The sequence below is a fragment of the Aphis gossypii genome, chromosome X, assembly GCF_020184175.1.
Source record: "Aphis gossypii isolate Hap1 chromosome X, ASM2018417v2, whole genome shotgun sequence".
NCBI classification, from domain to species: domain Eukaryota; kingdom Metazoa; phylum Arthropoda; class Insecta; order Hemiptera; family Aphididae; genus Aphis; species Aphis gossypii.
Genome location: NC_065533.1, coordinates 20,998,107 through 21,021,938, shown reverse-complemented (window position 1 = coordinate 21,021,938; position 23,832 = coordinate 20,998,107). Strand labels below are relative to the sequence as shown.

The 23,832-nt window shown below is 24.5% G+C and overlaps 1 protein-coding gene and 1 long non-coding RNA gene across 2 annotated transcripts; one reads left to right on the top strand and one right to left on the bottom strand.

Annotated features, from left to right (window-relative positions):
- Nucleotides 1-5,763: 5,763 nt before the first annotated feature.
- Nucleotides 5,764-6,667, bottom strand: LOC126552917 (uncharacterized). The gene is made up of 2 exons (XR_007606383.1): nucleotides 6,538-6,667; nucleotides 5,764-6,212 (listed from the first exon to the last, which is right to left on the bottom strand). It is a non-coding gene; the product is annotated as an uncharacterized LOC126552917 (long non-coding RNA).
- Nucleotides 6,668-15,850: 9,183 nt separating this feature from the next.
- On the top strand, nucleotides 15,851-22,404 carry LOC114129963 (arginine--tRNA ligase, cytoplasmic). The gene is made up of 10 exons (XM_027994835.2): nucleotides 15,851-16,100; nucleotides 17,776-18,004; nucleotides 18,278-18,530; nucleotides 18,590-18,903; nucleotides 19,272-19,376; nucleotides 19,541-19,719; nucleotides 19,787-19,955; nucleotides 20,023-20,330; nucleotides 20,403-20,547; nucleotides 21,970-22,404. Exons 1-10 carry the CDS (start codon nucleotides 15,957-15,959, stop codon nucleotides 22,077-22,079), a joined length of 1,956 nt encoding a protein of 651 aa, XP_027850636.2. The 5' UTR covers nucleotides 15,851-15,956; the 3' UTR covers nucleotides 22,080-22,404.
- The last annotated feature ends 1,428 nt before the right edge of the window (nucleotides 22,405-23,832 follow it).

Sequence of the window (23,832 nt, the reverse complement as noted above, 5' to 3'; positions counted from 1 at the left end):
CGCCGCCGTCGCGTGGTGCATGATGTATTATGTAAATATAGCTGAAGTCGAGGCGAACGTCCTGAAATTAATTTTGTTGTTCTATAATCGATATTTTTCCCGCACTCGTGTTGTGTGTATAGGTTTATGATTTACAGACATACTCGAGCTACGAGAGCAGTCGATTTTTTCTTTGTTGTTTTTCAATACAGAAAATTCAAATTCGATCGATTACCTACATATTTTTTTAGAAAAATTGTCAAGTATTTTGGCGATCTATATGATTTTTAGAAAACTGTTTGACGGTAAAAAACGCGTTTGTTTAAGTCGAGTGCGGTTACGGTTGACAAATTTTCTAACGATATCGATAGTTTTTTGCGTAATACCCCTAACTATATACTATTGGGATTTTGCAGACACGAATACATAGGTTTTAAATTATTTATTATCCATGTTATAATTGTTATGCTTTTAACTGTATTGTATATTAATTTTCCGTTTTTATATGCCAGGTGGTTCTGTTAAGTGCTATTTAATCGGCTTCGAATTGATAAGCTCGTCCGTAGTAACTACATATATTTACAGTAGAGTACTGACCTATGTATATGCTAATATAATATACCATTAGCTATACCATAGCAGTAGGTACTGCCGGATTATCGATACTAAAAAAATAGATATTTTAACAGTAATCGGGTAAAAACTAAAATGTATTTAATTTCGTTACTACAGGCCACTTTTATTGAATTATTATGCTTGTTTGTATTATCATAATATCACCGACAAGTTTATAATTTTTGTTGAAATTCCAATTCACTACTTGTAGTGGACTCGTGAACATAAACTTTACTAATCTATAGGGCACTGATTTGACACATTAATTATTTTTGAAACTTTCCTTTTACGAGTTACTGTTACGAGCTGAGACCCGAAATTTGCAAGAACTCTGCTATACTTATTTCTATTTTTATACACAAACGTTAACATACAAATCTCAAACTAATTGATTGTTAACAAGATTATTTTAATAAATTATATTTTTTTTTCTTATTTACTTAAATAAATTTAAAAAAATAATTCTAATATAATATTTGTACTAGTAAAAATATTTAACAACAAATTTAAATTAGACAAATAAGTCCACTATAATAATATTATTAATAAATATTTATTTTATTTTATCCTTATTGTAAAACTTTAATTTAAACTTGTTGTTCAATGTGAATTACCACCAATACACAAGTTTATTGTAGAATTAAATCGTAGATTACATTTTATTATCAAACTTGAACTCGTAAAACTTAAATGCAATGAATATAATTTATAAAATAGATTTAATAAAATAATAAGAAAAAAACAATACAACAATATTTATGTTTTTGTTTTTAATTCCTTTACTGTTATTATAAAAAAGATTTAAAACACGATAAATAATTGGAATAATTATTATCTAAGTAAAAGATTCTAATGAAACTTTAGGATAGACATTAGACATATCTAGTAAATCGTACACTTATTTGTATATTAAATTTAAAGCATATTATATAATTCATATTGTAAAGTAAAACAATTTCATAATGCTGATAATGATAACTCGCTTTAAAACAATGTATATGTATCAACTAACAGTAAAGGTCAGATAATATTATTAAATTTACATTATTTAATACCTACCTTCGTCAATTCGGCTGTATATTAAATGTTATTATAACGACACGAAATGGGTTCTACTGAACACAAATTTGCTATCTCGTATTATCGATTGTTAATATCAGTATTCAAAACCAACAGTGTGTAAAACAGAGACAATACATGCGGATTTATAGTAGTCCCTTAATGAAATTCGGTCATCATACTAAATACAATTAATTAAAAATTATTTTATTCACCTGTGTGTAGACGATGCCTGTTGGTGATTCGAGCTATCCAGATATAAAAATCTATTATACAATATTATTCTACCATCAAGAATACTTAGTTTAAATTTATAATCATCATCGAATCGTTTGACGTTGAGTACTTAGCTACTGTTTCGAACTACACGTAATATATGGTATTCATGACTGTGGGCGTTCGTATAAAATGTTAAATATAACAATGTTATTTCTAAGTAGGTAGACAATAATAATTGGTACCTATATAATAGAAAAATAAAAAACACAAACCATTATGTTGTTTGTATACGTTGCTATTATGTAGTAAAAAACTATGTGTACTGATGTATTAAAAAATTATAAACGCTAACTATATCTTAATATATTTACTAAATATGAACGATTTACATCCGTGGAGTGTCTTGATTTTTTCAAGAAATGTGTCATCAATACATTTATATTTATTAATTAAAATTTTAAAAAAAAATCGAAGTTATTAAAAAAAAAAATGATTCGATAAAAATAATTATGTACATTCAGTATACATAATATATATATATAATATATATATTATGCATGGAAAAAAACATTAACGATATAAACATACAAATATTAAAGCAGAGGGATAAATATGTTTTATTTTTTATATTAAGGATGGTTTTAGAACTAGTTGGCACTTGAAATCGTTAAAAGTTAAAATTCCCAATAATTTTTATAATAACCAGGAAAACTAAAAAAATTAAGAAAAATTGGATTTTTTACACAAAACCATTGATTGAAATAAAATGATTTTGTTTTTTGGTGTAATTAAAAAAAAAAAAAAAAATGACTGTAGGTACATAAAATTCTTACCAAATTTTTTATTCGAATAGTTTATAAATGGTATTATTTTTCTAAATAAATTGACTCTTTTTAAGCTATTTATAAACATTTGACATTTTTAGTTTTCTTAATATCGATAAAAATATAATATATTATAGATGTTTAATAATATCAAAGATATGTAGACATGGTTTTTGTTTATATGCATTAAAACTTTAATTTCTACAACATTCTTTAAAATGACTAATATATTTGTAGGTATACTTACCAATTTATAAAAAGATCAATTTTTATAGTTAAATAATACAAAATTTTATTCTAGATTCATCATAAATAATTCATAACAGAACCAAAAAATTTAAGTATAATTTGAATTTTATTTTATTTTTATAGACAGCTTATTATTCAAACGAAGAATAACAATTTTAATTATTTTATTGTAATTTAAAAATAATATTAATGGTAAGTACTTAAAACTTTTAACTCATATTATTATATTTTATACACATAACAAAATATTATAATTCGTTTTCGACAAAAACGATTTAGCCTACTGCATATTAATAATATATTGCTAATAATAAAATTAATTACTTTAATAGCAGTATAAATATATCATAAAATACTGATTGACTGGACCGTTTTCGCTCAGAATTACTATCTCATCTGGAATAATTTTGAATTGAATTCAAATTTAATAAACACGTTTTATTTGCATATTGATAAAATATGATATATAAATATACTAAACTACGAGGTAAATATTTTACTTACTCCCTTTTCACATTCAATTACAAAATCACTTATGTATAACACGAACTTTATGGAAATTTCATACAATTCTTATCAGTATACTAATCAATAATCATTATAATAGGTCACATTTACAAATCATTTCATAACTATGATTGTTTAATAAAGATAAGTAATAAATCATAATAATAATAATTCATCTGGAGATAACTAAAAATGCAGTATAGGATCTTAGATGGATGAATCTATGATAAGTTTATGTTTTATTTGCATTTAACCATTGCCGGATTAAGGTTTTTGCCGTCCATAGGCTAAAATAAATTTATCACCTAATTTACATAGGTAAAATTTGCTATATCGTTTTGACCGTTAAAATTTGCCGCCCTAGGCTTTAGCCTAAATAGTCTAAGCGGTAATACGGCCCTGCATTTAACGCAGCTGTATAGGTATATAGTGCAGTTAAAAGTTCATCTTAAAAATTTGTTAAAAACAAAATAAAGCAATAAATAAGTAATTTAAATCAATTTAAATATTTTAAAAATGTCATTAGTCATTAAATATATACCTAGTGAATAGTATAATATATAAAAGTTTCAACTCTCACAAATTACAACAAAATAAATAAAATCGTTGGTCTTTGTTTAAATATTCAACTTTTTCAAAATTTGAACCTTGAATGTCTAAAAAAAAAACATTTTATGAGCTTATATTTTGATACTTTTGGGTTTCCATAAGAACTTACTTAAATTATATTTTCAAGCCTTGGCTATATAAATTGGAGATTTTAAAAGTTTTAACCACGAAATAATTTACAATAACTAGAAATTATATTTTCATTCCACGAAGAAAAGGTTTACAGCTTGAAACATAAATACAATTATAAAATTCATAGTATAACCTTTTTGAAAATACTTAAAACTTATGAAATAATAATCGAATTATTGTTTGTTCAAGACTTTCTTTTAATACATTTTGTTTAGTGAGTTATAAAAAACTTATAATCAACTATTTTACTTTCAAATATGCACCTTTTGTTCTGAAACTGTAGTCCCTTATGTATAACATAAAATTAGTCTTTATTTACCATTGACTTACTCTCGAAGCTTAGGCACACACCATCCTTAATAATAAAGTGTTTTCTTTGATTCACATAGAATAAATAATTTAGTTTATAAGCACAATTGTATAATATGTATGATATGATATCTAAATATTATGTTACATATAATATATGACAACTTTTGAAGTATTTATTAATTAAGTTTAAGATTTATAACTTATTAGAAAATGTATTTACTTCTGAAATTAATTATATTTTAAATGATTTTCAGACAGGTAATTTAAATTAAGGTTTAATTAATGCGCCACTCAAAGTTCATTCAAAATAATTTACTAACTTGAAGAATGTAACCTCGCCATCTACTATATTATAGTTTAATATAGTAGTGTTATATTAATATTATAATACATTTGTTTGTTCTTCAGTTTTAAGCTTTAGTTTTGGCAGTTATGCGCCATTAATATCCATGAACTCTGAATTTGAACAACTTTTGAAAATTAGCTTATAGTTAACCATATACAACTATAATATATTTTTTTATTTTATAATCCTAGTTGTTGAACATCCTTTCACTTGGAAGTTCATACGTCGAATACGCGTATATATATTATATATATTAATTTTACTTTAAGATAAAATGATAGTTTCAAAAAATATTTGCACGAAAAAATATTAGTGCAGCCATCTACTTTTTTACATAAGTTCATTGTAATTATAATTCTTATAATGAGTTGTTTCTAAGCTCCTTGACATTGATCAAAGAATCATGGTAAAAATTTTGTTTTAGCATAGACTTTTATAAGTACGATACTATAGAGTTCTGTATTACTATTTAGTTTTGAAAAAAGATTTCATAAATTATTTCATACTTCATACTTATATAGGTATCATTTTTTATTATGTAGTGCTGTGTTTTAAATTTTAAGAAATCAAATTGTAAAAATATAAATATTAAACTTTTTTTTTACCAACAAAATAATATCTGACATTGACATTGTCAAATGTCGTGACATTTTTTTTGATCACATATTACCCATATAGAATACAAAAAAAATGATAAGAATATCTAATTCAATTATGATATTTTTTACATTGAAACTTTAATATCAATAGAGAATATATTATTAACATTAAATAATACAAATTTAGAACTGTATAAACGTCCTAAACCAAATCGTGAAAATACAAAATGTGATATGCCTAATGATTATTTAAAAGAAGTTACATACGATACAACTACATTAGAAACTTTTTTACTTGAAATCAAAACAAAACTTACAAAAGAAAAAAATGAAGTATATTTAAAAATTATAGAATCTGTTAACACTTAAGTTGGTGGTATTTACTATATATAGACGTCCTTGGTGGAACAGGAAAACATTTGTTCTTTCTACCAAAAAAGTATTGGATATTTTGTAAACTGATTTCTGTACAGCCATAAAAATATTGTAAAAAGCAAAATTGAACTTGAACCTTAAAAGCTTCAAATATATTTCGTTCTGCTTTGGTATGAGCTATATCCTTGAAATTTCTGACGATTGTAGGCTTACGTAAGACTTTCATAGCAAAAACTTGATTTGTATCATTATCAGTCTTCTTCCGAACCTGATATATTTTTCTATAACTTCCTTTTCTTAATACGTTCAAAATCTTGAAATAATCTGCAGTTAACTTTTCTTTGATAGATTTTACATTCTATCTTTAATGTCTCTACATCACTGGATCTATAATTTAAGAAACATATTTTTAATATTTTAATTTAAGTTTTAAATTATTATAATTTTATAGATTTTATCAGGTTAGATTTTTAGATTAAAAAATCAAAAAACAATAAAATATTTAACAGATTTCACTTTTTTTTTTTTGAAAAATAATTTTTCAGTTAGTAACAAATTTTATTGTAAAATTAGACTGATTAGTTTTAAATGATAATGAATTATGAAAAATCTTTAACAATAAAATATTATAAGCATAGGCTTATAAGAATTTCCACATTTATTTATGTGAGAATATGTCTGACATAAATAGAAAAAAAATGTTTAATATTACCTGTTAAGAACAATACCTAATAATAAATCAAAATATATTTAGAAAATTTCACATAATTTTGTATATTAGCATATAACTAAATACTATAAAAAATAGAATGATAATCAATACAGAAATAAATGTTATCTGAATTATGTCTTATAGCCATAGATCTTATAATAATAGACTATTAGTACCTACCACCTACACGTAAAACGGCCATAGATAAAGGGCGCTTTTCGTGTGTGACTTGTGACTGCACAATAATTAATATTATTAGTATTATACACAATGACAACACTGAATTGTATATAGTGATGTTATTATACTGTACATTACTGCAGTATGCCTGACCGGTTACTACTACAGCTGCAGCTACTCTATAGGCAAAGCTAGAGAACCTATTTAATCTAGGCTTTCTAAGCAAAGCCAGTCTATTAGTATAAGGTATATGCTTATAGACAATGCGTGGGCTTGGAACCAAATGGATCTGTGTTTAAATGTGTGATTGTTCAGGAAAGCTAATTTAAATGTATTTCAATATTTTTCAGCATAATGCCGTACACAGCTATCTCAAAATAAAGATCTAGTTCTGAAATTTAGTATGCTGATTGCTGAGTCACCCTCGACACTGGTAATTTAAGCCTATAATTACAAGTTTCAACGGTGATTAAGTACACAAACAAACAACCATATTAATGTCCCAACCACAGTTTTATTAATACATCCAATAACGTCAACTCAGTTGACTCAACTACAGTCATTGGACTGAGAAATAATAAATAATTGTAAAGATATTCGTGCACAGACATAATAATTATAGTTACGAGTACAATAACGAAAAACTGTTTGATAAAACGCATTAACATAATATTTCTGAATAGAATAATTAAGTATACTGTAAACCAATATAGAAAAATGAGAAACGGATATTCAGCCAACGGTTATTCCTCTTTCCAATTGTAGTCGTGTTGTCCATGTTGTCGTAAATACCACTTGTCTATGCGATAATATTATTTAATACCTATATAGTTATTTACGTGTCTGACGATTTGTACGATTTAACAAATAGTGAACAAAAATAAATTATATTATTTATATCACCGATAAAATTTATATCAGATGCATTTATATCTACACCACTGCCAGACGCCAGTACTTATACATAGTGTTAGATTGGTTGCTATAGTAGCGACTACCATCCGATTGTTATAAATCTCTGTAAAGAAAAGTGTACTTTATTATGTATAAATACATTATATTTATACATATATAATATAGTTTGAGTAGTAGCAACAGGTGAAATCAGTCCCCGTCAAACACCCTACGTTCCTGGCCAACACCACCCCACATACTCCACCAGATGAGGGGTTGTCGACCAACGCCACGCGCCAACGTTTCTACTCCCTTGCATCATGATTAGCGTGAGTGTATTACATTGTATTTTATTTTACAGGTTGAATTTTTTAATATTTTAACAAACCAGCAATTGTTCCTAAATAGTTCTTAAATAGTGATTTTTTCGAATTTAACGCACACATAAGCTTACTATACTTACATCATTTAAAAAATGTTATTTATCTTTTTTATTGATGATTTAAACATTTTTGTGTGTTGAATACTTTTGACTATATTGAACAGTATTTTTGGGTAAAACCTTTCAAACCAATTAACGTTGATTAGATTTAAGTCTAAAATGTCATAAAATAATAATAATAATAATATTATAATGTAATGTATTATATTTATATAATACATACATGTATAAGTACCTATCTAATATTTTATGCAACTATTAACTATAAGTAGGTACTTCATAATAATAATTAGTAATCAAAACAATTCAAATTCTTTTCAAATCATATTAAATAATAAAGCATCATAAAAATAGTAACCGATTATTTATGACGAAAATATATAAATACAACTCTAAGGTATAAATCATATAAATATGTTTTAACTTATCAGTACTACGTATAATACTAATCTTATTTATAAAAATTAGAAAGAAAATAGATGCTCCTTTTTAAGGATACTTAAGTGTTTTTTGACTATCACACAAAACAACAAAAGGGTCAGAGAAGTGAGAACTCAACTGTAATACTCCTAGGTTTTAAATTGCACAGGCGCTAAGCCGTGTTTTATGACTTTAGGAGCAACGTGTTGCACTTTTAAAAAATCTTTTAACCTATTATTCATGATTGTTGCGCCTTATTTAATGTACTATAACACTTGTTGCTCATGCAGTAAAACACGTCATAATAGAACAGCGGTTCCCAAACTGCACCGCGAGCACTTCCTAAGGGCACCGAGGTCTACGGCTCATAATAAATAATTTAAAATTTATAGAATTTTTTTTTTTTTGTTCTGTCTTTCGTGGTATTTACAGCAGGGCACCACTGCTGAATTTCTGCACAGCGAAAAAAATAGTTTGGGGACCACTGTTATAGAGCATAAAACGTACACACAAAACTATTCAACAAAATTATTCTATATTCTATTTTTATATTGATTCAAAATTAAGCACTACTTTTTCATTATCAATTATTATAGAGCACAATGAATATAGGTGCAGTACAAAGGTAAGTAATTGTTAATTGAAAATAGCAAATTTTCCACATTAATTTTTGGTTTGTAGTAATCAAAGTTCATTTTATTATAATAAACTAAATTTAATTATAACACTATAACAGGAGTCAGGAACTCCCTCAACCCTTTCCCTCCCCCGTATATTGGCACCATCAGTAATTCCGCGGGTGAAATGTTGGTTTATCGATCTCATCCAGCAGGACCCTTCATATACTCACCCTTCCGTTCATCTCACCATAGTATATCGTTCAGTACCAAAACCGTTCGTATTTTGTACTTCGGTTACCACCTGCAGTCGCTATCAGCTGCCTGCTGCGTTCGACTGTTAGTTGCTGCGCTGTTTCACTTATTATTATCTTTTACGCGGTTATTTTTAACAATTTTACATTTTTATCCACTTTCACTTGTTGAGCACTTCATAATTAATTAATTAATTAGTGTAGTAAGTAGTTGGTTATTATTCATTAGTCATTAATCATTATACACTAGTAAAAATTTATACTTGATTTGAATTATTATTAGAAAATATTTTTATTTATTTCTAGTACGTGTTTGACATCAGTGCATACATTAGATTTTATAGACTAGTAAAAATTAATTTGAAGAGCTTTTGTCTATACCGGTTATATCCGTTTTCAAATTTGACATAAAAGGCATTCAAAATTTGATGGTATGCATTTGAATTAATATTATTTAAACATATATATTGTACATTGCACATATATTTGTTGCGTAAGAACACTAATTTATTTAATAAATAGAGCTGGGATTTAGATGTATTATAAAACATTATAACATAAAATATTCATTTAATTTTATTAAAGCATAATATATTAAAATACCAAATATGCAATAAAAATATAATCAGTGAATTCACCGATAATTTTCGAATCATCATAAAGTGAAAGGGAAATACTTTACTTTAAAATAAATTGAATTAAGTTACTTTTTATTAGATACATACAATTTTAGTTATTTTTAATTCTATATAAAATCCATAGCATTTTTAATTTTTACAGAAAATACTATATTTAAGACAAAATTACTGATTTTTATAAAGTTGGAATAGTATTAGAAGAGAATTAAAATAACACAGCTTCTATAATGTTTTATATGTACTACTTTCGTTTAAATACATACGGTAATATAACAATATAACAAGTATTTTTTGTTAGATGATTATTTTTTTAACACGCATAAATGTATTGCAAATGATTAAGATACGTAGGTATTTATTTCACGAAATTTTACAAAAAAAATTATAAGCACGTTAACTGTTAAAAAGAGTTAAAAATTTAAAACATGGAATCATCGTAATAAAAATTACTGTTGAATCGTTATGAGGCCATTAAAAACCAAATTTTTAAAAGGATGACGCAAAACAAAATTTAACTACCTATGCATAGCATAGGTACATTTTATTCCTAATAATAAAGTATTAATAGACAATATTATTATAACTGGTAATATTATTATGGTTGACTATTTTTTACTCATAAGTATATTATTTTAGATTTTTATACCCTAAATGGCTCGGCAAACATTGATTTGCTCTTAAAGAATTTTCAATTTTTTTTTTTTTTTTTTGTGGCATCTAAAACTTAATTAAACAATAACTAATTTGAACATCAACCGCATTTAATACGTGAATATGACTTCGACAGCGTTTTTAGTTTCCAAGATTACCGAGTACTAACTAATCCACAATCATTTATTAATATATTCATTTATATACAATAGATAAAAATATAGATAGATAGACAAATAATATATAGGTATATATATTAAGCTATAATAAAATAAAATATTAATACTAAAAATATGTTGATTACAGTGAAATTGATTTTGAATTTGATATACCTTTATGATATAGCTATTTAACAAGGGTGATTTCAAGAAGGTAATTAATACCTTCACAACGGTGAAAATCGTTTTAATTTAATTAACAGTTAACCCTCAACAACGTCATTATATTTGTCGCTGTTAAATGACATGTAACACTAGATATACTAATTTCTTTAACGCATAACTATTAGTAAACAAATATGTATTACCTATATTATGTTTAGTTATCTATTAAACAAAAACAAACAAATGTTTATAAATTAATTATTTTAAAATATCTAATTTTTCTATATCGTGGAAATTAATGCCGTTAAGTTGTTTTTTAGCTTATTATGATACAAATTCAGTTATAAAATATTTTAACAACTAATTCCTGTTAACCACACATGATAAAGCGTTTAGTGTTCTTACACTTGGTTGAATTGTGTTAAATATACCTATAAGATATTTTTGGGAAGTATTAAATTTTTTTGATTATTTGGGGATTGATTTCTTTTTTTAGATAGCCACGATTCGTCACTTTAAACAATAATTTCCACATTTTGTCAAAAAATTGTGTACGTGGTTATTACACAATACCAAATTAATGATGAGTGGAAACAAAACAAGAAAGCTGCAAAAAAAAACCAAATTCAGCCGATTTGATACTATAAAATCGAAATTGTTTTTGATTATTCAATTACTGCTTGTTTTCTATATATTGTTTTATTTATATATACCCATCGATTATTTAATTGATACCTTCCACAAATATGATGTACCAGCTCAGACAATTATTTGTGTACGTATAAAATAAATCATAAAAGTCTTCATCACGATTTGTTATGATGACTTATAATCAGTGCTAAAATTGAAAAAAAATGTAGATTCCTTAGACTCTCGAAATTCGCTTCCCTTGGAATGATTGAACTTGGCCTTAAACCTTAAATCATCAAATAAATAATAATATACCTAATATTAATATATAAGTATACTTAAATATTACTTACGAAAAATTACAACTATTGAATTATCAATTTTTAAACAATAGTAATTCATTTGCAATGAAAATGATTTTAATTTATTAAATGTGTGTTACCTAATTTATATTATTTTAAACCATATTATCTCATTGCTATTACGCAATATCATGATACGCAATAATAAATTATATAATTCGCTAAATTGGATTAAAATTATTGAGTTCAATAATATTTTGTGAAACAAAAAGTACAAGAATAATGAACAAATATACATTTACAAAAATATATTATATGTATATGTATATAATATATACAAAAATATTTGTTTTTAAAAAAGGTACCCCGTTCTTCGTGTTAATAAAAATAACTAGTAGAATAGCTCCATCCCCCACCATATAATTAAAGCACTGATTATAATATTATTTATTATTTATTCAACACTAATACACTATGATTGTTTACAAAAGTTATTTTACTGGGAAGTTAAAATCACAAATAGCTACACAACCTACGCACTACTGTTTAATATATATGTATTTTTTTTTTTTTTTATATAGATCTTTAAGTTATTTAATTTTGTTATTAAAGTATTAAATTTTATTTAATATAGATAGAAATTATACAAATTACAATATAAGGGTTGGGTATCAGCATGAGCTACAGATACGATAAATATTGGCTGATGTCAAAATGTATTGAAATTATATAAGTAAATCTTAAAATTCAGCTTTCATTCTTAACAGATCTCATTCTAAAACGTACAAAATATGTTATCATTGTATAATATTAAGTATCGACATACAAAATAATATTAAGTCAAATTATACCTGCTCACTAATAACTAAAATAATTATTTTTAAAATGTGTTAAGTTTTTATGATGTTTCAATATCATATTTTCATGTAAATGTAACATAATAATATTATGTTCAGTATAATATCCATGTCTATACTTTAGATATACCAGGGGCGGCCAAACAGTCGATCGCGATCGACCGGACTATCTCGAACAATTTCAAAGTCGATCATGTTAGAATTTATTTTTAGGGCCACGCGCTCTATATGTTTTTAATAATTAGGTATAGTTATTCAATAATAAAAAAAAAATGTATGGAAGTCGATCCTCAAAGGTGAAGTACATTTTTAGTAGATCGTGACCAAAAAAAGTTTGGCCACCCCTATTTTATACTAATAGATTGACATTTTGTTCACTCAGAGCAATCAGAGACATGTGGCACTTCTTGTGTAACTGTAATTTAATATTTTAACATGTGTACCTAATTAAAATGCAATAGTCTAATATCAATAACAAATCATTATGTATACCCTACAGAAATGACCGGTATATAGGATTAAGGTACCTTCGTGGTTATATATTTATTATACTCAACCCTAAATTTATTTATATTGTATTACTATTTTGATTGTTATTTGTTATTTAATTTTAGAGTTATTTCCTATAGTATTTAGAACTATATTAGTTAATTAACTAATTTTCGTGTTTTTTTTTTTTTTAATAAACCTATACTTTGTAGACAGATTGAGTTTGCTTAAAACTTGTTTCACACATTATTACTAGAGAATATACACTATAATTGCATACAAAAATATGTGTTAACATTTAATTTAAAAAATCTTTAAGATTTAAAATTATATACATATTATTGCATAAGTTTTTTTTTAAATAAAATCTAGTCATCGTGATATATCGCTGATGAGTTTTTATTAACATTATGTAAAACTTTCGATTATTAAATATTTAAATGTCTTATTGACTACTATTTTTAATAATTCTTGACAAATAAAAACAAAAAAAAAATGTTAGTTACGTAATATTAAATTTAAATAATAAATATACATCAAAGTACTTATAATAGTTAATTATTATTTAGTTACTTTTTAAATAATATGCACGACTACATTGTGAAAAAAATTAAATGATGTTGAATTGGAGTGACCATTTCATGAAAAAGTTACCATTTTGTATTTCACAGTGTATAAAAGTCGTTTTCATTTCATAAAATGGTCATATTTTTACGAAGTAGCTACGACATATGTAATATGTCGTAAAAGATTTATGAAAAGATGACCATTTTATGAAATGAAAACGACTTTTATACACTGACCATATTAAAACTGATAAACGCATATAATCAGTTTTAATTTTACGTATTTCACTAATATTATGTAATGCATAATATAATGTAATTAATGCATTTGGATTAAAGAAATGTAACTAATGCAGGTTTTTCTCAAGTTACTCATAAACCAATTCAAAAATATCAGAAATATATAATCATAAATCATTTTTATTTTCATAAAGTTTGATTTTTAAAATTTTTCAAATTATTTTGTACCTCGTTAAAAATGTATAAAATATATCCAATCATTATAGATAAGATATGAAATTTTTTACACAAGTAGAACGATTTTTATATTATAGACCTTTGTGTAATTGGAGTATTTAAATTTGGATGAAATTACATACTCAAACAAAAACTTTAACTTAAAACTTTTTCGTACCATCTAATATATTTTTTTATAAGCAATGGCATTTTTAAAATCGATTTTATCATAATAATTAAAAATAGGTTTAAAATATAATAAAAATAATGTTTTTTTTTTCAAAATGGAATCATAATACCAATAATAAAATAATATACTTTAATAGCAATATAAATGTATCATAAAACATACTTAATAATAAAATAATAAAGGCTGACAGACTCGTTTTTCGTAGGTATGCAATGATTTATTATAATTACGTATATTATACATAATTTATTTTCTATAAATAAAAGCTAGTACGTCGTTACCCAGTTTAAATTAAATTTTGCCAAAAATATTGCATTTGAAAATGTCAATTCGTATAAATATATAATTTCATCCAAACTTGGACATTTTGAATCATAACAAAAATCAAAATCGGTTTTATAAAAAATTTGTTTTGTGTATAACTTTCCAGTTCTCTATTATTTTGAAAACTACTAGCCACTAGGAATGTTGACCTCTTAAAAGTTAAAAGTAACAACTATAGATTATTTTTTCTACTTTATTTAGAACAAGGAAAATAATCATATTGTATTGTAAAATCAATAAATTCATTGCTTTGCCCAGAATCTATAAATCATTAATTTATTAAATCATGCAAGAAATAGTGTGAATAATCTTATTGAAAATGTTACACCTATTACTATACCTATATTACATTTTAAAGTCTAATATAAATAATAAATATTAATAGCTATAAAAATTACAATTATTATAAATTTAATTATTACAGGTAATTTACCTTCTAGAAACATAATTTACATAATTTTTTGATAGTGGCGTACCCGGGAATTTTCAATGGGAATGGGGAATATGTTATAAGTAATAATACATTTAAATGAATTATGGTGATCTAAAATCAAATATAGCTTATGAAGACATTTATATTGAGTATTGTTCTTAAGTAATAACTTTATAACAGCTCTAATATCTAACAAATTGTTTTCTGAAAGTCGGTAAAAAAAAGTTAATGAGCAGATACAACCATAACCCCCCCTCCTGAGCGTGCTACTGTTTATTGATGAATAAAAACATTTTATTTTTATTTCTTAAAATATTTACAATACTTGAACACATATTATATCATTTTGTAGAGGTTGTATAAAAAATTGTAAAATGATAAAATACAATTAGACAATTAGTCAAATATTTGAATCTCAATAAATGGTTCATAAATAAATTACTTATAAAATTAATACTGATATAGGTTTATTTGATGAAAATTAATTTAGCGAATAGTAACATTAGCAACAATTGTCTGTCTGTATTTAAATCGCGATTTTAATTTATAAATTGATTGTGAAGATTCCGTTATCGCAAGTAATATTGATAACACTGATAATGATAAACATTCATTTATGTCATCATTCGTTATCATCTGTTTCTTCTAGTTGATTATCATCGGCGTTCGCGACGTTCGCGTTATTTACTTTGGCACGTGATTTTACAGTAATTTATTTTATTGTTTTTGACGGTGTTCAGTATTAATTTAACTATGGATGCTATACTCGACACGATTCCTCAGTTAATCAAGGATATTGAACAACTGGAGGATTTGAAAGAGGAGAAGGAAAATGAACGACAGGCGTTGGAAACTCAAAACCAAAAACTCAGATATAGGTTGAAGTTTTTAAAAGAGGTTAGTACATTTGCTTGGTAAATATTATTAGAGTAAACATTATTAGAGTGACATCAAGACTTCTCTTAGTACTGTTCCAAACATTTCTGATGACAATACGCCACTGTTCGTGACGGGTCCGTTATAACATATTATAATATATGTAATAATTTACATGTATATATTTGCATTTATTAATAAAAAGATATACATAGCCACATAGGTATATTTATATTTTGAACCAAAGATCACAATATGTATTTTTTAACTCTAAATTACAGTAGAACCTCGATTAATTGCTAATCTCGTTACTAGAGCCTGATAGATAATCTCAAAGAAGATTTAACGAGAAACAAACATAATTATTTTAAACATACAACGTACATATTATTTATAATTTTTCAATAACTAGCCGACATTTCAATATAAAGGTATTTCCTTATTGTAATATACTATCTTTATCTTACCCATAAAATGTACAATATATCACTTATTTAGTGGACATTGACGGAAAGTTTTAGATAAATCAGCTTGCATATAAGGTTTTAAGAATTTGCTTCAACGCGTGAGTAGTAGTGGTTAAATGTAGGATGGATAATCGAGATTCTACTGTTTCCAAACATTATTTCTGATGAGAGTTGATTAATAATAATAACACATAAAATCCTAAATCATGAAAATGTATTCTCTTTTACCTTGGTAATTAGTTAAGTTACTTTTTTCAAATTCAAATTCTATATTTTAATACCATTATATTTCCATCATAAAAGTTAAGATATTTACCTACAAGTATTTAGATGTATGAGGTGTTTTGACTGCTGTTAATTTCTTAAATCAAAAATAATTATTGTGTTATCTATAATCATGATATCTAATTCAAATCATAATAAATTAAACCTAGACATTTTTAGAGTATACATTTATTAATAATAGTAAACATTGGTCTAGTTAAATTTATTTAAAAACATAAGTAGATATAGTTAAATCTTTTAATTAAGTTGGTTACAAGTTTATTAGTAAACCTAATACTCACCTATTAGTTTACAGACAATTTAACACATGAACCGTTTTTGAAGTATAATAATTTATATTAATTTCCTAGTTTAAAAAGCCCAAACTAATTATTAGTAATTAATCATTACTTATAATATAATACACAGTAAAAGATATAATTGATATTATATATATTTGAGGTTACTAATTAACTTGAAACTGCTGAACATTATTTTACTATGTTGTATGTTATTAAGATTGAGATAACACATACAAGTGTGGTATCATCTTAACATAAACTAACTAGTATTTACATATTTCTAAAAATTACTTTTGTTTGAGTTCCTATGGATGCAAAATAAAAAAATGTAATTTATACTATCTGTTTACACGAATGAGAACACGCTTCTAAATCTTTTTGTTTTTTACTAGATTTACATACTTACAATGTTTTTTTCTCAGTTTTAATGTAAAGGTATAAAAATATAGACATGTAAGTACATTTTTGTTTTTGTTACACAAATGTTTAGTTATGTATAATTAATTAATTGGCGCAAGTACCAAACACTAAAATTTTAGTTTTATGTATATAAATAGTATACATATTTACTTTTATTTTATTATATTAAAAACTGATCAATATTTTAAAACCTATTAACTTACATAAATACCTTATAATGCCTTGTAATGTTTATCTTTATAGGCTGTGGCTAAAGAATCAAATGAGAAATCAAATATGGACTCAGTAAATATTGAAGATCACTCTTTGATTAATTTACATTCTATATTAATCAGTTTGTTTTCAAATGCTATTAAAAAAGCATATCCAACCTTAGAAGACATTGGTCAACCTGCAGTATCTGCTGGTAGTAAATTTGCTGACTACCAGTGCAATGCATCAATGCAAATATGTAAACTATTGAAAGCAAAAGGTAGTATTTGAATCACTATTTCAACTAGTCTTAGTAATAATTATTCTATTCTAATTACTTTTTTCGTTGATTTTTTTAGAAGTTAATGGTTTAAAATGTACTATATAATATGTTGTTAATATGTATATTAGGCATAAAGAATTATGTAATTTTATTACATAGTATCTGGGTCTATTATATAATTCTTAAATTGAAGTATAATATATCTTATTAAAAATTATAAATATTTCTGCAGCTAATGAATAATATATAAATAAATAAAATATATTTCAGGAGAAAATGTGTCACCTAATGCAGTTGCTAAAAAAGTAGTAGAATGTTTGGGACAATGCGATATTATTGAAAAAGTTGATGTTTCTGGACCAGGATTTATTAACGTATGGTTAAGTCGTAATAAACTAAGAGAAATTTTACAGTATGTACTGGAAAATAAATTGAAGCCAAAACCTTTAACTAATCCACAAAGAGTTATAATAGACTTTTCATCGCCTAATGTTGCTAAAGAAATGCATGTTGGTCATTTAAGGTTGGTATAATTAACTACTAAATTATTATAACATCATTAATTTTTGTTTGTAAATTTAGGTCAACAATTATTGGTGATAGTTTAAGCCGTGTATTCGAATTTATTGGTCATGATGTATTGAGATTAAATCATATTGGGGACTGGGGCACGCAATTTGGTATGTTAATTGCTCTGCTTCAAGACAAATTCCCTGATTACAAGACTGTATCTCCTCCTATAAACGATTTGCAAGAGTTTTATAAACAGTCCAAAGTACTTTTTGATAGTGATCCAGAGTTCAAAAAACGGGCATATGACTGTGTTGTAAAATTACAAAGTATGTCACCTGATCATGTTCAAGCTTGGAAATTGATTTGCGATGTATCAAGAGAAGGTAGTGTCTATATTATAATACTTAATCATAGATAAGGATATACCAGTGTTGTATGTTATATATACCATAAACTTACTTGTATTGTATGAAATCTGTCACCATTAATCATTCTTTTTAAACATATTTCTATACATTTTAACATCTATTAAAAATATAAAAATGTTTAAAAAATCATCATACAAAAATAATAATTTGTAAATAATATGCCATCTTAATATTTTTTAAGAATGTATTGAATATTAATACTGAGTTAAACATGAAACAATAAATGATTTACCAGTATCAGTAGATTGGTCCTACACTTATAACAATTTATATATATGTTTACATAAATATTATATTATTTATAACTTACACTTTTTTTTTAGAATTTCAAAAAATATATAAAAGATTAAATATTAACATCATTGAAAGAGGTGAATCATTTTACCAGAGTCGAATGGAAAATGTTGTTAAAGAACTGGAAAACAAAGGTATTTTTAAGATAAAATTTATTTATTATATTATATTTTACATGGTTAAGTTTATAAATCTTGGATGATTAATTTCTCAAGTTACCGAAATGCATGTAATTAAAAATAAAACTCAACATATCTCAAAATTACTATATTCAATTTATTAATATTTATATAATTAGGATTTTTGGAGAATGACGATGGTAGAAAAATTATGTGGAGTCCAGAGTCTTCAATACCATTAACCATAGTAAAGTCTGATGGTGGATTTACGTATGATACATCAGATATGGCAGCGTTAAAACAAAGAATTGAAGAAGAAAAGGCCGATCGCATTATTTATGTTACTGATTCTGGACAGGTATGACCATTTTAATAAATTGACACTTTTTTTATGATTTAGTATTTGTTTTTTTTTTTTTTTTTAGAGTGTACATTTTGAAACTTTAAAAAAATGTGCAATTCACTGTGGTATTCTAGATCCATCTAAAGTACTTATGGACTTTGTTGGTTTTGGTGTAGTTTTGGGTGAGGATAAGAAAAAGTTTAAAACCCGTTCTGGTGATACTGTTCGCCTAGTTGGTCTTTTAGATGAAGGTAAACTTTTATTAAGCTAAATTAGTTTTTAGTTTTAATTCTTTGATAAAACAATTTGCCATTATAGGTGTAAAAAGAGCAAGAGATAAACTAGTAGAAAAAGGCCGTGACAAAGTATTGACAGATGAAGAATTAGAGCTAGCAGAAACAGCTGTTGCTTATGGCTGTATTAAATATGCAGATTTATGTCACAATAGAAGTCATGATTATATATTTTCTTTTGATAAAATGTTGGAAGACAAAGGAAATACAGCTGTTTACTTGTTATACGCACTTACAAGAATAAGGTCTATTATTAATAATTTGGGCACTCATACTCAAGACTTAAATGAGCCTATTTCACTAGACCACGAAAAAGAATGGAAATTAGCTAAGGTAATGTGTTTTGTTACATTTTTTTTCTTTTATTAGTAAATAATATACTTAATTATAAATTTATTCTTGTAGACCTTGTTACGATTCTCTGAAGTATTGTCAAAAATCACTGAAGATTTTTGTCTCCATCATTTGTGCGAATACCTTTATGATGTGGCTACGACATTTAATGAGTTTTATGACAATTGTTATTGTATTGAAAAAAATTCTCAAACTGGTAAATTTTTAATTATTACTATTTATACAAATATTTCCAATGATAAATTAGGTTAAATTTTGTACTATATATTTAAGAGGACGTTATACCTGCATGTGTTGTCTCTTATCTTACTTATGTGCGTCGTGCATCAGCAAATTTGTGTTCAGCAGAACACATTATGTGGTTTTAGCTTTAATATTACAGTAAATTTAGCTATTATCAAATTTTATGGTAAGAGTATTATCTAGAAAATATCTTTTTAAAGTGAATATTAATATTTTACATAGCTATAACTCACTTTAAAATTATAATATCCATACAAGCATATGACATTTCCTAGATAATATTATTACATTTAAATTTGATAATAGGTAAATTTACTCTAATATTAAAGCTAACATCACAAAATGTGTTTTGCTAAATGCAAATTTGCTACGATGTAAGTACATTAGTAAGACTGAGACAATACATGCAGTTATAACGTTCTCTCAATATAATTGAAGTAACAAATAGACTTCTGAGTCCAAATCCCAATTCATAAATATTTTTATTCTATCAATCTTTTATACATTCTTATAACCATCTAACAGTTAATATAATATTTTGAAAGTATATTTATTGCTATTCTTTTATCAATGTATATTAAATAATTTAATAACCTATTTTAATTATCCTAGCACTACTACTGTCCATTACTGTTATTCATAGTTTTTTATAATTAATCTTATATTTCTAAAGATTTTTATTAGATTACTTAGCATGTATTTAAAATTGAACTATTGTATTGGTTTAATTTATTGCAGTTTTTTATAAACAAGTTGATATAGATTGAATTTATTTATTCAATTCTATTAAAATTTTAAAATTTTAAGTTGTATCTTTTACACATAGTCAACATTAAATCATAATATTTCAAGAATTTATTAGTATTTAAAAATTATGGTGCTAATTTTAATTCTAATCAATATTTTTTAAATGAAATTTTTAAGTTCATAAATTGTTTATGAACCAATCATATAAAAATGTAATTTATAAACAGAATCTCCTAGTTATGCCTTAGATATATTTTGTTTCATAACACATTTAAATATTAACAACAAATAATAATGTTACCTTATTCATGTTTTACATTTCCAATTATTGTTGTTAATTTTTATTATAATATTTGAGTTAGATATACTTATAGTCCAAAATTATTTAATTACCTTTTTGTTTTAATTTATATCTGCAAATTGTCTATTATGTTATTTATATGCATTTTAAATAATTTATACAGTTGTAATAATGATAATCACATTAAAATATATAATGGTGTGTATAAACTATAAGTGTTAGTAAGTTAATTTAAAAGCCACTTTTTTTCCCATTGTGTATTTAAAATATATAAATATAAAAATGTATTTAAAGTATTAATTATTATTAATATTATTTTTTTTCTAGGTGAAATTGAGAAAGTGTATACTGGAAGAATATTACTGTGTAAAATTACAGCAGAGTATATGAATACAGGATTAACGCTATTGGGCATCAACACAGTATCTCGGATGTAATGTTCTGTACTCAACTAAATACTATTTTACTTTTAACATTATTTTGATTTATACTTAGCTTCAACTTTTAAAACAATTTAAAGAAAATTCCATATGAATATTTCTAATAATTATCAAAATATTATTTAAAATGATTGATTATCTCTAGATTTTTACATACTACATCATTATATTGTATAAATCTAAATTATGTATCAATAAAATAATAATTCTTGTAAATTTTAAACCATTTTTAAGAAAGTAATGAAAACTAATGTTAAACTAATTAGTATTAAATTATTATTAAAGAAAAAAAAAATAAATACTATTGCATTTAAAAAAAATATTTGTTGTGGTTTCATTATAAACATTAATTACCTTGATCAGTTATTGAATTAGTTATATTTAATGTGTGAACTTCTCTTTGATTACATGTAATTTGTTAATTACGTTTAATTAATTTATCATTCTTATAATATACTTTTCTAACTAAATGATTAAAATAAATATTAAGGTTAGTACTTTAAACAAATTTTCAAAGTGTTATATCAATGACTATATTTTATATAAAGTATATTTGAAAAAATATTTAAATTGCATATTTTATTAAACTAAATACAGAAAGCTTTTAACATTTTTAAATTTTGAATTTAATCTTTATACTTTATGTTTTAATTGTTTTTATCTATTATAACCATTATTTAATTTAATATTATATATTTTTATTATTATTTATTAACATAATGTGTATATATATAATTTTCAATATTGAATTTTATTGATCAATTATATTACTTTGTATTATTATAAAATATGTTTTATTAGGTAATGGGTACTTCATTGTTTATAAAACTTATGTGTTTCATATTTATTGTATTGTATAAGCAAAGCATGGAAAAAAGTATTAAACATTGTTGCCTGGTTCAAAATTTAATACTTACACCACTCTATGCTATAGAAAGAAATGGATCATAAAATACCGCTGTAACTTTATAATCATTGGCTGATCTCTTTAGAAGTGTGTGAACTGTGCACTTAGACCAAGTTTCATTGTACTCAAAACACTATTCCTACATATTCTCCCTTAGTTATGAAAAAGTCAAATTATTTCACAATTTAATTATAAAAAAAAATAAACTATGCGATACAATCAATATTTAAAATAAATCTTTTCAAACACACTCTGCATATATAATATATAATATATATATACATATATAATCTTGACAAATAAGGTGTAACAAGACTATTTAACAAACTTCCATTACAAATGTTACTAGATTTGTTAAATATAGTACATTCTGTCTAATATATAACAAGGATGACCAAACTTTTTTGATCAAAATATACTAAAAATATACTTCCCATTGAAGATTGACTTTCATAGAACATTTTTTTTACTATTATTATTAAATAACTATAATAATTATTAAGAAACATATAGGACACGTGGTCCTAAGAAATAAATTCTAACATGATCGACTTTGAAATTGTCCGTGATAGACTGTTCGGCTGCCCTTGGTATATACTATTATTAAACCAAATTATTACTTTTACTGTTGTCAAATTAATTCTAATAATAATAATAATATTTATTTTCATGAATAAAATAGGTACAACATAAATTGGGTTCACATTTAGTAAAAAAAAAAAAAATTGAAAAACATAATATATTATCTACATTAACTATTAATTTAAAATTAATATTTTATATAATTAACTAACGATTAAAAGGAATATAATTTTAAAACAAACTGTTTTTAAAAGAATGACA

Excerpts from the sequence above, each read along its gene's own strand:
- LOC114129963 (XM_027994835.2), top strand. The coding sequence starts at position 15,957 with ATGGATGCTATACTCGACACGATTCCTCAGTTAATCAAGGATATTGAA. Across the intron at positions 16,101-17,775 it reads GGTTGAAGTTTTTAAAAGAG|GCTGTGGCTAAAGAATCAAA; the intron begins GTTAGTACATTT and ends TTATCTTTATAG. Across the intron at positions 18,531-18,589 it reads ATGCATGTTGGTCATTTAAG|GTCAACAATTATTGGTGATA; the intron begins GTTGGTATAATT and ends TTGTAAATTTAG.